The 13,964-nt window shown below is 39.1% G+C and overlaps 2 protein-coding genes across 10 annotated transcripts; one reads left to right on the top strand and one right to left on the bottom strand.

Annotated features, from left to right (window-relative positions):
• The first annotated feature begins 3,296 nt into the window (after positions 1 to 3,296).
• Positions 3,297 to 7,157, top strand: LOC103979101 (tubby-like F-box protein 8). Of its 5 annotated transcripts, none has more exons than XM_009395133.3 (6): positions 3,297 to 3,624; positions 4,626 to 4,704; positions 4,806 to 5,272; positions 5,502 to 5,589; positions 6,024 to 6,156; positions 6,268 to 7,157. In XM_009395133.3, exons 3-6 carry the CDS (start codon positions 4,895 to 4,897, stop codon positions 6,992 to 6,994), a joined length of 1,326 nt encoding a protein of 441 aa, XP_009393408.2. In that variant the 5' UTR covers positions 3,297 to 3,624; positions 4,626 to 4,704; positions 4,806 to 4,894; the 3' UTR covers positions 6,995 to 7,157. The 5 variants fall into 5 exon arrangements, with proteins under 5 accessions (XP_009393408.2, XP_064996841.1, XP_009393409.2 ...); XM_065140769.1 differs by having other exon boundaries at positions 3,301 to 3,522; XM_009395134.3 differs by having other exon boundaries at positions 3,301 to 3,546.
• Positions 7,158 to 8,193: 1,036 nt separating this feature from the next.
• Positions 8,194 to 11,857, bottom strand: LOC135584991 (bZIP transcription factor 12-like). 5 transcript variants are annotated; one of them, XR_010494670.1, is made up of 4 exons: positions 10,995 to 11,856; positions 10,843 to 10,914; positions 8,705 to 10,555; positions 8,194 to 8,613 (listed from the first exon to the last, which is right to left on the bottom strand). XR_010494670.1 is itself a non-coding variant. In XM_065140770.1 (4 exons), exons 1-4 carry the CDS (start codon positions 11,640 to 11,642, stop codon positions 8,533 to 8,535), a joined length of 876 nt encoding a protein of 291 aa, XP_064996842.1. In that variant the 5' UTR covers positions 11,643 to 11,857; the 3' UTR covers positions 8,194 to 8,532. The 5 variants fall into 5 exon arrangements, 3 of the variants coding, with proteins under 3 accessions (XP_064996842.1, XP_064996843.1, XP_064996844.1); XR_010494671.1 differs by having other exon boundaries at positions 8,705 to 10,510; positions 10,995 to 11,855; XM_065140770.1 differs by having other exon boundaries at positions 10,481 to 10,555; positions 10,995 to 11,857.
• Positions 11,858 to 13,964: the final 2,107 nt, after the last annotated feature.

Below are 13,964 nucleotides of genomic sequence, written 5' to 3'. Positions count from 1 at the left end.
ACCAGCTTGTGGACCCTTCCATGTCATAATTGGGTTAGGTGATGTCCCATAATAATTAATATATATCCACCTTATCTGTTGAGTTGCATCATAGAGATACCTATTAAAGGGGGATTTGTTGAGGAGAATTTTTTTTGACCCTGTGTGCAAGTCATCATGGATGATAAAACCATGAACTAAGGGTACATCATGATTAAATAATATTGAATAGTTGTTGGTCAACATGAATAATGACAATGAATAGGATTACATAAATAAGGGAGGTTGGTTATATTATCAAAGACAGTTTGGTGGGATTTTATCTTCTTTTTCTTTCAAGTTGTCTCATGCACATGAGTTTGCCTCTTGGAATATAAATTAACCAATGATTTTTCTTTCTGAGGTTTGTCTAAAAACTTTATATTGAGTCCTTCCATCATAGTTAGTATACTGATGGTGATGAGCCCTTCTTTAATCATTCCTCTAAGTTGACTGGTACAAATTATAGTATTTGAATCATTACTGAATCCATTATTGTTGTTATTAGATGTAATTTTGTTAAGATTTTCTTTCTTATTATTGTTAAATATCTAGTTATTTTTTAGTATCTCTCAAGAAAATGTTTGAGAAAGGCATTTGGATTAAAATGGACTATCAGCTTATTATATATACTTTGGTTTAATAACCCAATTTGATGGATAGTTTGAAATATTTTGATTAATATAACAGTTTTAGCCAAAAGTGTCAATGTAATCTCTTGATCTTAAATTACTCCAAACATCAACAGGAAAACTTATATATTGACCAACTTGATACATTGTAAAAAGATATCTTAGATGTGGGGTTATGATCTTCTTGCTAATTTTTGTTCAAATAAGTTTGAAGATGAATAGATAATTTTATTTTTAAAAATTATTAGATAATAAAATAATATTTAAATAAAAAATATAAGAATTAATGGTGATGAGTTATTGCTAAGATGTAGAGACCTTAAATCTGAATGGAAAAGAAGGATTGTATAATCTACATGAGGACAACTTTTAATGTGCATTCAAAACACCTTTTTTTCCTTTTTGATGAGATCTCATCATTTTATGGTGAGTACTTCTTGCTCTAAGGATGTTATCGGATCGGTTCCATGTAGAAACTGTATTTGAATCCAATATACTTATAGCTCCTAAAAAGGATCAATGTGATTAGTATTCAATCTAACAATGTTAATATATTATCATTATTTTTCTATCAATCGAGCCTTAACATACAAAATATGATCGATGAGAAAGCGTTAATCAGATATATTGCATCAACATACATCTAAAAATAATATTTTCTTATTAATCTATTTAGTATTATACATTCGATATATAAAATCAAAATTGTCGTTATATAAAGTATTTTTCATTCTAAACTAAATTTAAATATTTTAATTTTTTGATCTTGTTACGTATATTATGATATAGTTTTTATAATTATATACTTATATGAGATAAATTTATTTTCATCGATAAGATCAATTGTATAACGGTTTCGGGTTATCGGGATTGATCAATATCACTACATAAGACCAGCAAACATCATAGTAAAACCTTCCAAGCCACTCAAACCAATTCACTAACTGCTGTTGTCTTCTGTGTCTGCACTCAAACATACCTTCCACAAGTTCTCAAAGAAACAATTGATGATAGCTTGCAGGAATGACATGTTGTGGCACACAATTGATAGCCCCCCTCTCTCTCTCTCTCTCTCTAACAGTCTTTATCATGCTAAACACATCCTTGTTGGAGTCTTCCAAGAACAAAAACTATTGGAGTGATAGATAACTCATCAATTTGTCTCGATGGATATGAACAACCCTTCTGCTCTTACTAGTTTTTGTGATCTCCCTTCATGTAAGCAATCCACCTCACATGCACCTGCCAAGAGCAAAACTAAAAGAACTGATCCCATGTGTCATCTTGCTATTCCACTTGGCTGTAGTAGTCTTCTAAGAATAGATTAGACACAATAGCTTGCCAACTAACTGGTCTTCTAAGAAAGGTGTAGACTATGGGAGAAGAAGAAGCCTAAACCTCTTCCTTCTTTAAGAGAGAGACAAAGACAAGCAACCAAAATAAGGTCTGGGAATGGAATCTCTTCAAAGCACTGTGAAAGATTTTGAAATTTGATTATTATAAATGAGTATGATGTTTCATAATATAAATTTATGTTTTAAATATTTAATATTTGGTAAGTGAAACTGATATATTATACTATTAGTTTATCAAATCTATTTATTAAGAATTAAATTTTTTTTACAGATATCATTTAGTTTAATTGATTAAAACTAAATGTAAGATTACGGAATATAATCCTATCTACGCCACTTAACCTATTGTTACAAAAAATATACATTTTCTTGAGAGGACAATACTCCTTAAAATTAATGTGACAATTTTTTGTTTAGAACCTTAAAATTAATGTGCTGATACGAATGCCAATTGTACCATAATTTTCCTACCTAACCATGTCAACATAAATCAAACAAAAGGAAGCCAAGTTTGAACCACTCTACTCCTGTAATCGATAGTTATCGATTAGATTTGCCCCAATCTTACTCTAATCGAGTTGTCCAGTCACGATTACGGTGAATTGGAAGTGATAGCTCAGCATATTTCTTTTACGTATGGAAACGTATACCGTCGTGAGGAGTCTTCGTTCCATGGACGCATTACCATTTGCTACCGCGGGTTTCGCTGGAACTAATGGGCCCACCGACCCAGCCCACGGGCCCACCGGCAGATTCCTTTCACAGCTCGACGTGCGGCGCCGACGTGGCGGCGCCTCCTCCGACCAATGGGGCGGGTCAGGTCGGCGCGCGCACTTGTGGCGGGCTGGCCCACTGCTACCCCACGCCATGCGTTCCACGTCAGCCATGGGAGCCGCATCATGGACCACTGACCACTATGGTATGTGCTGCCATCCCATCACATCGATGGCATGGGCATAACATAGTGGGATCCCCACAAGCGCAAATCACTATAAATTCTTGCTTTTTCTCTTTTTTTTGAAATTATTATTTTTCTTTCCACTAATTAATTATTTTTGTGATAGTAAGTGAGAGAAATAATAATTAGATGGCATAAAATCGCCGATTTATGGGCTAATAATAATCTGGAAGCTTCGCGCCCACGGGAGGGGATGCAACCGGAGACGTTAATGATTGACGCCGTTAAGGTGCGGTGGCTCGTTACGTGATGGTAACCGAACGGTAAGTCAACCCCGCCCGACGACGGAGGGGGATTAAGAGAGTAACATAATGCCGTTGCCTTCGCCTCCTCCCCCTTTTCTCCACTCCCCCGCCCCCCGCCCCCCGCCCCATTGCCTCCTCTTCAACTGGATTGAACGGAGCTTTGGGTTCCGCCTTCTCGGAGGGAGAGAAGCAAGGGATCGATCGGGCCGGAGGCGATTCGTTTCGTGTCGTCGGATCGAGGGCGAGGGGGTTTTAAGGCGCCGTGCTCCCGGGTTCCCCTTGGAGGTTTTGCCTTCCGGTCAAAGGAATACGAAGTACTCGGGATTGCGTAGCCTTGGGTTCGTATGGATGTGGGCGTTTGTGCATTTGTCGGTGTTTGCTGTAGCTCGTCGGTGGTGATTTCTGTGGATGCTGTGGTAATAATCGTAGAGATTCATGAAACAGCGCCAATTTGGGACCTCTTTTTGGGCGTTAAAGCTTTGATTTTGGAGTCCTTTTCTTTGCGGTTTTGTTTAATTGATGTTCTTTTCTGATTTTTCTTCAGATGTCTCTTCGGAAAAGGGCTTTCTTTTTGTGTGATTAGGGGTTATGATTTCTTTAGCTAGGTTTAGTCCCTGCGAAGGGGGAAAATTCCGTCCTTTTTGGTTTCAAGGCCTCCACTGCGACCGTAAACCCGCAAGAGCAAAAACTAGACTAGCCGTTAACTTTGAATCCGTTCCTCTTCCTTGGGACATGTCTCCTTTCTCATACCCGTGCTTGTTGCACTCCAGTTCGCACCTTGTGGCGTTGGATGAGGTTAGTCTACGTCTGCACCTAGTGCTCGGAGGCGCTATGAAGCGGGAGATTTTATATGAAGAAGAGCATGATTCGTTTTTATTGTTCCTTTCGTTTCTTCTGCCCACTTGTAAAGGCGTCAATTCTCATTTTTGAGGATTATTTTTGGTTGGTTGAGATAAGTCGTCCATGAACATTGAACATTTAGATTGTCGCACTTTTATTACTTCATTTTATAGGCTTCTCTGAGTTCATCCAATTATTTTTTTAGGTTGAATTGGTTTCTTCCAAAAAACAAACAAAAAAGAAAATTTCATGAAGGTATAAACAGAGCAGCTATGTTGACTAATAGGCAACAATGAAGGATCAAGGATAATTTTCAAGCATATGTAGTCCAGTAACTTATCATCATGACAGCTATTTTTGAACTCCGCAATCTTTGACATATGGGCATGCTGTCAATGCCATATCTTTGTGGTTGACTTTCATTCTATTCCCTGCTTTGGGCGATTTATGTGGTTTTTCAATTCAGTTGTTTGTCTTCTTTGAACACTTACAATTGTGTCAATCTCATCTTTTGATGTCTTGTTACAAGTTGTTCTTTAGACATTCAAGGCTTTAATGCACGGTTCCATTTTTGCAGCTCAAGTTTTATTGTGCATATTGGGTTTAGTATGTCAAAGCTTTCAAATTCCTAAATAATAAAAGAAGTAACCAGTAAGGTGTGAACTTTACTATTTCACCTTCTTCGGATATTTGGTTCTGCTTTAGATCCTATTCTCTCGAAGATACCTAGAGAGAGTTGTTTTTTTTGTTTCTGCAGGCAGTTGAACGCACTTCATCGGAGGCTTTTTGATATCACAGCACTAGATATCTACTTCTGGCTCTGTTTTCCTGCTTGAATTAGACTAGATGTCATTCCGTAGTATAGTTCGTGATGTCAGAGATGGCTTCGGGAGTTTCAGAGATGGCTTCGGGAGTTTATCAAGGCGGAGTTTTGATGTGAGGCTTTCAGGGCTAATTGGCCATCGGAGGGGGAAATCCCAATGCTCTGTGCAGGAACTACATGATCCATGTCCCGTGGTCCAGCAGAGTCGCTGGGCTAGCCTCCCTCCTGAGCTTCTTCGTGATGTGATTAAGAGACTGGAGGCAAGTGAAAGCACATGGCCATCGCGCAAGCATGTTGTTGCCTGTGCAGCTGTCTGCAGAACTTGGAGGGAGATGTGCAAAGAGATTGTTAAGAGTCCAGAGTTCAGCGGGAAACTCACTTTTCCAATTGCTTTGAAACAGGTAGTCTTTTTGCTCTCACCAGGTTTTCACAAAATTCAGCTGTTTGTGTCATTTATGATGTGTTAACTGAGATCCTTTATTTCAATGTAATTTATTTGGCAACAACAAATGCCTTCTTATCTGACAGGTAAACCTTGCTACCAAAAATGTTCTCATAGGATATGGTGACATAGGAATTACTTACACAGTGATGATTTATTACCTTCTTAATGCCTGCTATCTTTTGCAGCCTGGATCTCGGGAAGGAACCATTCAATGTTACATTAAGAGGGATAAATCAAAGTTAACTTATCGTCTCTACTTATGTCTTAGCCCTTGTAAGTTTGGTTCCATTTCGTCTATGTTAATTTCCAAAGGTGTTTACCGTTCTTTTGAATTATGTAAAGTTGGCTTCTCATCAGTTTTTCTGTCGGAGGAATCTTCTTGCATTAGCCATGTTTTTCCTGCCTGTTCAGATTACTAATCAGTTCCACTTGTCCTCCATCAACTATTCTCCATTAGATGTAACAGCAGCATTTACGGTTCCTCTTATCCTTTTCATGTACTGCACAAAGACCAAAAATAGTGCTGGGCAAGTTTGGCATTGTAGTTTATTGTTGCATTTGTTCTATGCACGTATGATCTCTCTCATTGCTTACTTTCTTGAGATCCCTTGTGTCTGAAAGTTCTTGGCATTTGTCATGTGCATGGGCATGTAGAACACGTTTAATTTTTGTGTTACACACTCATTTGCGATTTATTCTCGCTGTAGCTGTTCTTGTTGAGACTGGGAAGTTCCTCCTATCAGCCAAAAGGAATCGTCGGACAACCTGTACTGAGTACATTATCTCAATGGATGCCGCCAATATATCAAGGTCAAGTTACAGCTATATTGGAAAGCTGAGGTACTGCTGGATTTGAAGCCAAATTTTTTTCCCTTGTTAATACGTAATTGCCATAAACCTCAGTCTTAATGCTTTGTTCTGAGATCTATATTCTTCCTGCTGAAACTGTAGGTCAAATTTTCTTGGCACAAAATTTGTAATATATGACACTCAACCCCCATACAATGGGGCAGCCCTTTGTCCACCTGGTCGAACAAGCCACAGGTTCTCCAAGAAAGTCTCTCCTAAAGTCCCTTCTGGCAGCTACAGCATAGCTCAGGTTACCTATGAGCTGAATGTCCTTGGCACACGAGGGCCACGACGAATGCATTGCGTCATGTACTCCATACCTGCATCATCACTTGAACCTGGTCGCACAGTCCCTGGCCAACCTGAGAACCTCATTCCCCGTTCCCTGGAGGACTCGTTCCGCAGCATGTCCTTCTCGAAGTCCTCCATGATGGACCGTTCCATGGACTTTAACAGCTCACGCTTCTCCGATATTACTGGAGGAACTCAAGAGGGGGAAGAGGAGAATGAGATCAAAGAGAGGCCACTGGTGCTACGAAACAAGCCTCCAAGGTGGCATGAGCAGCTGCAATGTTGGTGCCTCAACTTCCGCGGTCGAGTGACTGTAGCTTCGGTGAAGAACTTCCAGCTGATATCAGCGGTGCAGCCTGCTGCAGGAGCTCCGACACCATCGGAGCCACCAGCACCATCCGAGCATGATAAAATTATACTTCAGTTTGGCAAGGTGGCAAAGGATATGTTCACCATGGATTACAGGTATCCACTGTCCGCATTCCAGGCTTTTGCCATCTGTTTGAGCAGCTTCGACACCAAGTTGGCTTGTGAATAGTAGAACAGGATTGATTGATGAAAAATGACTGAATAGATAGGATGAAATTTTCAAGATGTGTTTGCTGTTTCACGTCGATTCTTCCTGGTTGCTAGTGTGCAAGCTGTAACCTGCAACTGTGTTTTGTTTCAAGGTATATATATCCTTCGTCTATTACAACAAACTGCCCTAATTGCTCCTGCAAGCTCTGCTGAATTAAGAAACTGGTGAAACCCATTCGGATTCTCTTAACTTCTTTTGTTTTGTGTTGATCCATTCGGTTGTGCGTGCAAATGTGTTTGATATATTGCATTGGTTGCTCTTTATAATGTGAAATCTGGCAACTTGAGTTTAGTTTTCAGTTCATTTGTGTGGCAAAATGAACTGCTTCACCCCCTTTCTTTCATGACTTATCTGTAAATGGCTAGTCAGATATAGAAGGGGATCAGCCCTTGCTCTGCAAGATCGTGTCTCTTTTGGGTAATGTTGTTGGAATAGGCATTGTTGATCGCACCTTTGATATGGATGACATGATTTCTTTGGGCCCTGTGGATGGTGGCCCTTCTGAAAAAGAGACAGCTTGTGATTAATTCGATGGAGCGCAGATTTATGGCAAGGGCAGAGCACAAAAACCAATAACGAGCAGCTGGTATGCTAATTGGCTTACCGACTACGACCCTCGTATAGCTGCTGTATGTATCAGAAGAGCTCAAAGAGGATGGGATGCAATTCTTTGTTGGGGAAAAGGTGGAAGTATTTTTGAACTGCATATGGACTTGATGGCACATTGTTGATAGTACTCACAAATTGGTGGTGTTAGTATGGAAGTCGACTGTCAATCCAAATTATTTGAACTCTGAATCTTTGTTCGGAGCAAATCTCAAGAAGAAAACAACCTATGCCCTCCTAAGTCTAGTACCCGATATATAGAATAACAAGTATCGAGAGGAGAGAGGAGAGAGGAGCGAGAAGAACCTGTTGATAGGTGTCTTTTTATAGCCTTTTTTTGTTTTTTCTGCCAAATTGCTGTCTACATTTCAAAGTCCTGATTGGGTGAATATTGCCCCAACTAGGTGGATAGAAAATGAATAACCTTCAATGTGACAAGAAATTAGCAGATTGCATAAAATGCTATATTATTAAAAATATTAAGGTGAAAATAAATGAAGAACAAACAGGCATAACAGGGCAAGAAAGCTACCTGGGAGTCCTCCCAAAACTGAACAGGAACAACACCTAAAAAGGGTGGGTTTGAATTAAAACCATGGAAACAAGTTTAAGATGAGAAATCAGACAGTCAGGGTTTGTGAGTGGTTAGCATCTGTTGCTTATTTATGTTTCTTTCTGTACGATACCACTCCTTTTGATGAAGATAATATAGCTAAACAATGAGATGATAACACAACCGTCATCCTTCATGACGCCCAAATGTTGTTCTACTACCTGTCCTGGATGGATGGGTTCTCTTTATACACTGCAAAAAAATCCACTCAAAAGGATCACTGGAAACAAATCTCCTGAGTCTAACTTTGATACCCCCTCTCTCTCTTTCTCTCTCTCTACCACTCCATAGAGCAAGTTCTTCGCAGAATTCGGCGTGGTTTTTTCATCTCAGTAACTGGTACTATGTTTTCCAAAAGCTGCAAAACAATTGTAAGCTATTAACTTCATTGTTACGATTGTAAACGTAATAGGCAAATGCTTAAAAAGAATATTTTTGACACTACTGGCCTTTAGTATGTTCTTGGGTAAATAGCTTTTGAGTTCGGATTCAACTAGCCCAACCAGACAGCTCAAGACAGATTAAGAGACATGATAAGTGCAAGCTTCATAAATTAGTAAATTTCATGATCTTGGATATAAGTGCATAGGTAAATATGAAGCAAAATGAACAAAATTCTAAATTACCGAGACATATTAGATGCCTAACCTCATCCTACTTCTACATATATTACTGACACTGTCACTTTTATCAATAGCAGTCAGATAGAAACCAGAAATATAAAGATATCATACAGAGGAGACCAATAAGGACTTAAGGAGAGCCCACACCACGGTTGCTGTTACTGAAAAGGCAAGAGTCTTGGAACTAACATGTCAGAATATCAAATACAAATATAATGTAATAAATCAAAATATTTATAAGATCAGAAATAAATCCACAACACATTAAAAAAAATCCAAAATGCTCATATTAAATATCTTAAAATGGAATTCTATGAGATTATTTTGGGCATTCATACCAAGAAGTACATATGTTTTCCATAGAAAGAACCTTTACATTGATGAAATGTTAAAGAAATCAAAATAGTTGCAAATATCTTATTAGCATACATGTGGTGTATATTAAAATTGTATATCATGTCACATAAATAAACATGGATGATCATGGTAAATCATGCAATAGCTTACATGTCTTAAGCTTCAGCCAAGTTTTAATATTGTATTGGCACATCATCTTTCACTAAATTATGAAATAGGCAAGTAACAGAAACATCATTGCGAGTGTGTCCTTGTGCGTATCCTTGCACACACATACACAGGAAAGACAACCCATGGTGTTTTCATTATGTTTGGTTTGGTCGGTGAACTAACTTTCATAATTTAAGCAATTCCAAAGTTACAGGCTAGATAAAATAATAGAGTGAAATAAGAAAATAATAAATCAACCAAGAAAAGAAAAATTACATCAGGTTTTTCCAGTCTTTTTTTTTTTTGCTTATTTAGAGAAACATAGTTTTGGTTTTCTTCACAATATGAGTAAAGTTAGTTTACAAGACATGTATTCTTACCTTTTCAATTTTTTGATGGTTTTGGATAGAGCTATCGATGTAAATGAAGTTAATTCACCAATCAATACATTGTACAACTACCATGTTATTTCGCATGTTGAATATGTTGTCTTGAATAAAGCTAATAAACAATGTCATGCATCAAACAGATACAAATAAGATACACAAGTTAACTAATATGTAGCATACAAGTGCATGACCCAGTCTAAAAGAACCACTGACCCAATAACTCAGATGCCTTAAACTACATGCCATTTGTGCTTAAACCCAAGATTTCAATGGTAGGCATATTCGACACAGTGAATCATTATATAGCTTCACCCACTTAGTATACAACTCCACCGTTAAGGCCCGAAGACTAATACAAAGCCTGAATCATCTCCTAAGCGGCATATGAGATATACATGCTCCTATTGTCACCATTAAAACTAGTTCAAGTAAAAACAAAATAATCAAAAGTTGTTTTCTATGAAAACATAGTAAGGTACTAAATTGGTTAGCTTACAGATACTAAAATTCCCATGCATCAGAATCAGTAGAATAAAATTATTCTTTTTTTATGAGCAGGGCCATAGACATAACATAATGGTTATAAATGTGTGTAAAAATAATTCAAATAGAATGAGAATCTTCAACATGGGACTTTAAACTGATAAACTCATTTGTGATGGGAGAAACAACAGGGAGCACTTTGATTTCTGTTGGATGCTCATACCTGCTTAACTCTCATCTTTTGCTGCTGCTCCTGCAAGTAATAGTTTAAACAGAACCCATTGTAAAACAGAACAACCTGAACATTTATATGAAAGCTGTATTTAGGTTTAAAGCCTTTAGATTGTTGCATAGCTCAAGATCATGTCATAGCATTAAGAACACTTAACTTATAGAAGCTGATCACCCATTCACTTAGATTTTGTTGCCCAAATCTTTGGTTACTATAACCAGAAGCTTGGTCTTATTAACACTCCCAGAAAAAGACACATCAAATCTTTTTCGGTAGTAAAACAGTATCAGCAAGTATTGCATGGTATATGTTGGTAGCCATACAACATGATCAGGTAGTAGATATCGCCTTACCTGAGATCTCAAAAGCTGTGCGTTTTCTTCCTCCAACTGTGCGACTAAAGATTCAAGCTCAGCAATATAAGCCTGAAAACAACAAATTCCGAAAGATCAAATATTTAGGTCGCTACTACTTAATTGAGCGACCAGTTCAATAGATCAAGGACCTGCTTCCTCTCCCTCGATCTAGCTGCGGACTCCCTGTTCTTTATCATCCTCTTCTGCCGCTGTAGCGCAGCCCTATCCACCGGATCCAACACCGATCTCTTCTTCCCTCTCCCTACCTTTCCAACACCCTCCGCTCCATTCCCAAGCCCCAAAGCAGGATTCTCCACGGGCAACTGTTGCGGCTGCCCCAACCGATCCCCCACTACCGGATGCGGCTGAAACGCCACCTGGCTCGATCCCGACGGAACGCCGACGTCGTCCTCCCCCACCGCCCCGGCCCTCGCCAGGAAGTCCTCCAGCGTCATCTCCGATCCGGGTCCATCCCCGCCGTCCGCCTTCCGGCCGGCGGTGATCTCCCGCCACACCTCATCCACTGACTTCTCGCCGACGCTCTTCGGAAACGCGAAGCTACCCTGCCGGGACACCGAGACTCCACCCTCCGCGCCGCCTGCGAAGGCCACGGGGTTGTCGCCGCATATGTTGCGGAAGAGGTCGTCCATGCTCATGGAGCCGAGGTTCTTGGTGAGCTCTCCGCCGCCGCTGATGGAGCTCTGGAGATCGGTGACTGGAAGGGAGCAGATGGAAGACTGGCGCGTCAGATCGGAATTCGCCGAGGAGGAGGACGCCATCACCCGCGAGGACGCCATGAACCGCGGATTTCGATCTCCAATCGCTGGCGATGTGGGTTAGTGTTAGGGTTTTCGGAGATCTATTTCTCCCTTCTCGATCTCTCACTCTTTCTCCGTCGGTCGGGAGAGGGGGAGAGAGAGAAAGCGCGAGCGAGAGAGGTCGTCGTCTCCGCGTGGTATTCGCGGAAGAGACGGACCGAACTCGAATTTATTAACCTTTTGAGGGTTTCTAAGAAAATGATATGTAAGGATTATAACCTCAAAGGAAAAATTGCATATATATCCCTTTAAAGCTAACAATTTACGCAATTGCTCTTTAAGTTTAACATGTATATCCCTATTGATATTAATTTCTTCAAAATATTATATACCATTCTAAAACTAACAATTTTTATATGTATAGATAAGTTTAGGGAAAAAAGAATATTTGAAAGTGATTGAAAATAATATTTATGTTTAAAATCTTAATAACTTCTCAAACTTGGTTGTTGAATTTTATTTGATAAATGCTATATAATAAATGTGTTATTTTTGAATTAACATATGGCAGTCCTTTAGAGATAAACAGGACTCGAATTAGATAAATATGAGGGGGTTTATTGCAAAAAAGGAGTAATAACAACAAAAGAGTGCAACGCCGTAACCACGGACCGCGCGACGTACCACTCTCCTACCCTTTCGCAACAATCGATGGGCCCCGACGATAAGGTTCCAATCGAAAACGAGCACTGACGGTGGGTGGCTTTCTTTGGCTGTCGCTGTTGTCGGTCGACTTTTATGGCGTTTACTATCGACGGTAAGCAAGGGCTAACTAAGCAGGCCCGAAACTGTTTGGATGTTTCACGCCCCGTAGACGATCTCCACAAGGGATCACCACGCGGGCCCCACCTTCCGTCGGTGAGTGAGGAGAAGGTCGTCGGGAAGATCGCTGGGGTCGAATGCTTTGGCTCTCGCACTCCTAAAAAGAAAGCCTCTCTTTCCTCCCATGCTTTGATTAATAACGCAAGCGATAATAGAAAAGTGGGTGACAACAGCCTTTCCCGCAACTTCGAGGGCCCCACACCAGGAAAGAGACAAAACGAAGTGGGTCCCACGAGAAGGTCGCGACCTTACCACGTTCTGTTTGGGACCTTTATAGTCTTTTTAGTTGGGCGAGTGGGTGTTGTTCCGTTGGTAGGATGCCCGAAAATAAATAAATGACGTATTGTCATGCAACGATATATCGACTACATAAATAATAAATTAGCATCCAATCGAACTGTACATTTAATTTAAATTATATGTGGTTAAAATCTTTTAAGACTTCTCTTTTTCAAATTGGTCTCCCAATATATAATTTTAGAATAGTTAAATAAATAAATATGTGTATAAAATAACTTAAAGTTATTTATCATCACTGCTACTGCTGCTGTGATGACTTATAAGGAAGAATATAAAGGATAAAATTAGGCAAGGGAAGAAGAAATGTAAGCATACTGAATCATCTACCTAAAACAATGTAAAATCCCACTTATCGGAAAGTTATTGTCTGAGAAAATATGCAGTATCATGTAGAGAGAGAAAAGAAAAGGTGACACTGTATGAAACAAATCACACTACTGAAGTACAAACTGGACAGGAAAAACATCAAAAATTGATAGATCACAGGCAAAGCTATATATTTTTAATTAATTTATATTTAATTATTAGATTGATTATCTCATCAAACAAAAATTAGGCCAATATCCAATCAATTCAGACATGGATTATTCAGGAAATGAAACAGAAAAGTGGTAGGCAGTGATAGATTGAGGTTAAAGCTAAACAGGCATCACCATCTCTCAAAACTTAGTCTTCCTTGGCACCGTGCACTGTTGGTCATCCTTTCCTGGGCAAGGAATTCTCCAGCTCATTCCAAACACCATTGTGAGATAGCTGCAATGTCCAATGTCACTGTGACCTGTGCAGATAAGGGAGATGGAAGCTGACCTGCTGCCAACAACTTTGATTTTTTTGGCCATTCAAGACGTCGGTCTAGCATTCTATAATCTTCAAGAAACATCTGATGCTTATCAGTCAATGGATCCCTCGATCAGAGGTTGATAGTGGAAGTTCATTTGATTCATTTTTTTTATAAAATATACAAGGTCTTTTTTGAGAAGTGTTTTTCTAGAAAGTGTTTTTGTTTTCAGGATTTTCAGTTATAATATTTTTATACTATATTAAAATATATTCAGTAATACCAAAATAAATATTACAAAATACTATAACATAATATTTTTGTATTGCATTACATTTTTTTTGTTGTTGCTATAAATATTATAAAATAGGATAAAAAGATTATAACATAAAATTTATTAT

Source organism: Musa acuminata, chromosome BXJ3-3 (assembly GCF_036884655.1).
Source record: "Musa acuminata AAA Group cultivar baxijiao chromosome BXJ3-3, Cavendish_Baxijiao_AAA, whole genome shotgun sequence".
In the NCBI taxonomy this organism is placed as follows: domain Eukaryota; kingdom Viridiplantae; phylum Streptophyta; class Magnoliopsida; order Zingiberales; family Musaceae; genus Musa; species Musa acuminata.
This window is presented reverse-complemented; position numbering and strand designations above follow the sequence as displayed.

Bases quoted from the DNA above. Each gene is read 5' to 3' on its own strand.
- LOC135584991 (XM_065140770.1), bottom strand. From the start codon at position 11,642: ATGGCGTCCTCGCGGGTGATGGCGTCCTCCTCCTCGGCGAATTCCGAT. The intron at 10,556-10,842 runs GTAAGGCGATAT...ATAAATGTTCAG, and splicing joins CACAGCTTTTGAGATCTCAG to GTTGTTCTGTTTTACAATGG. The intron at 8,614-10,480 runs GTATGAGCATCC...ATTGTTTTGCAG, and splicing joins AAAAGATGAGAGTTAAGCAG to CTTTTGGAAAACATAGTACC.
- LOC103979101 (XM_009395133.3), top strand. From the start codon at position 4,895: ATGTCATTCCGTAGTATAGTTCGTGATGTCAGAGATGGCTTCGGGAGT. The intron at 5,273-5,501 runs GTAGTCTTTTTG...TATCTTTTGCAG, and splicing joins TTCCAATTGCTTTGAAACAG to CCTGGATCTCGGGAAGGAAC. The intron at 6,157-6,267 runs GTACTGCTGGAT...CTGAAACTGTAG, and splicing joins AGCTATATTGGAAAGCTGAG to GTCAAATTTTCTTGGCACAA.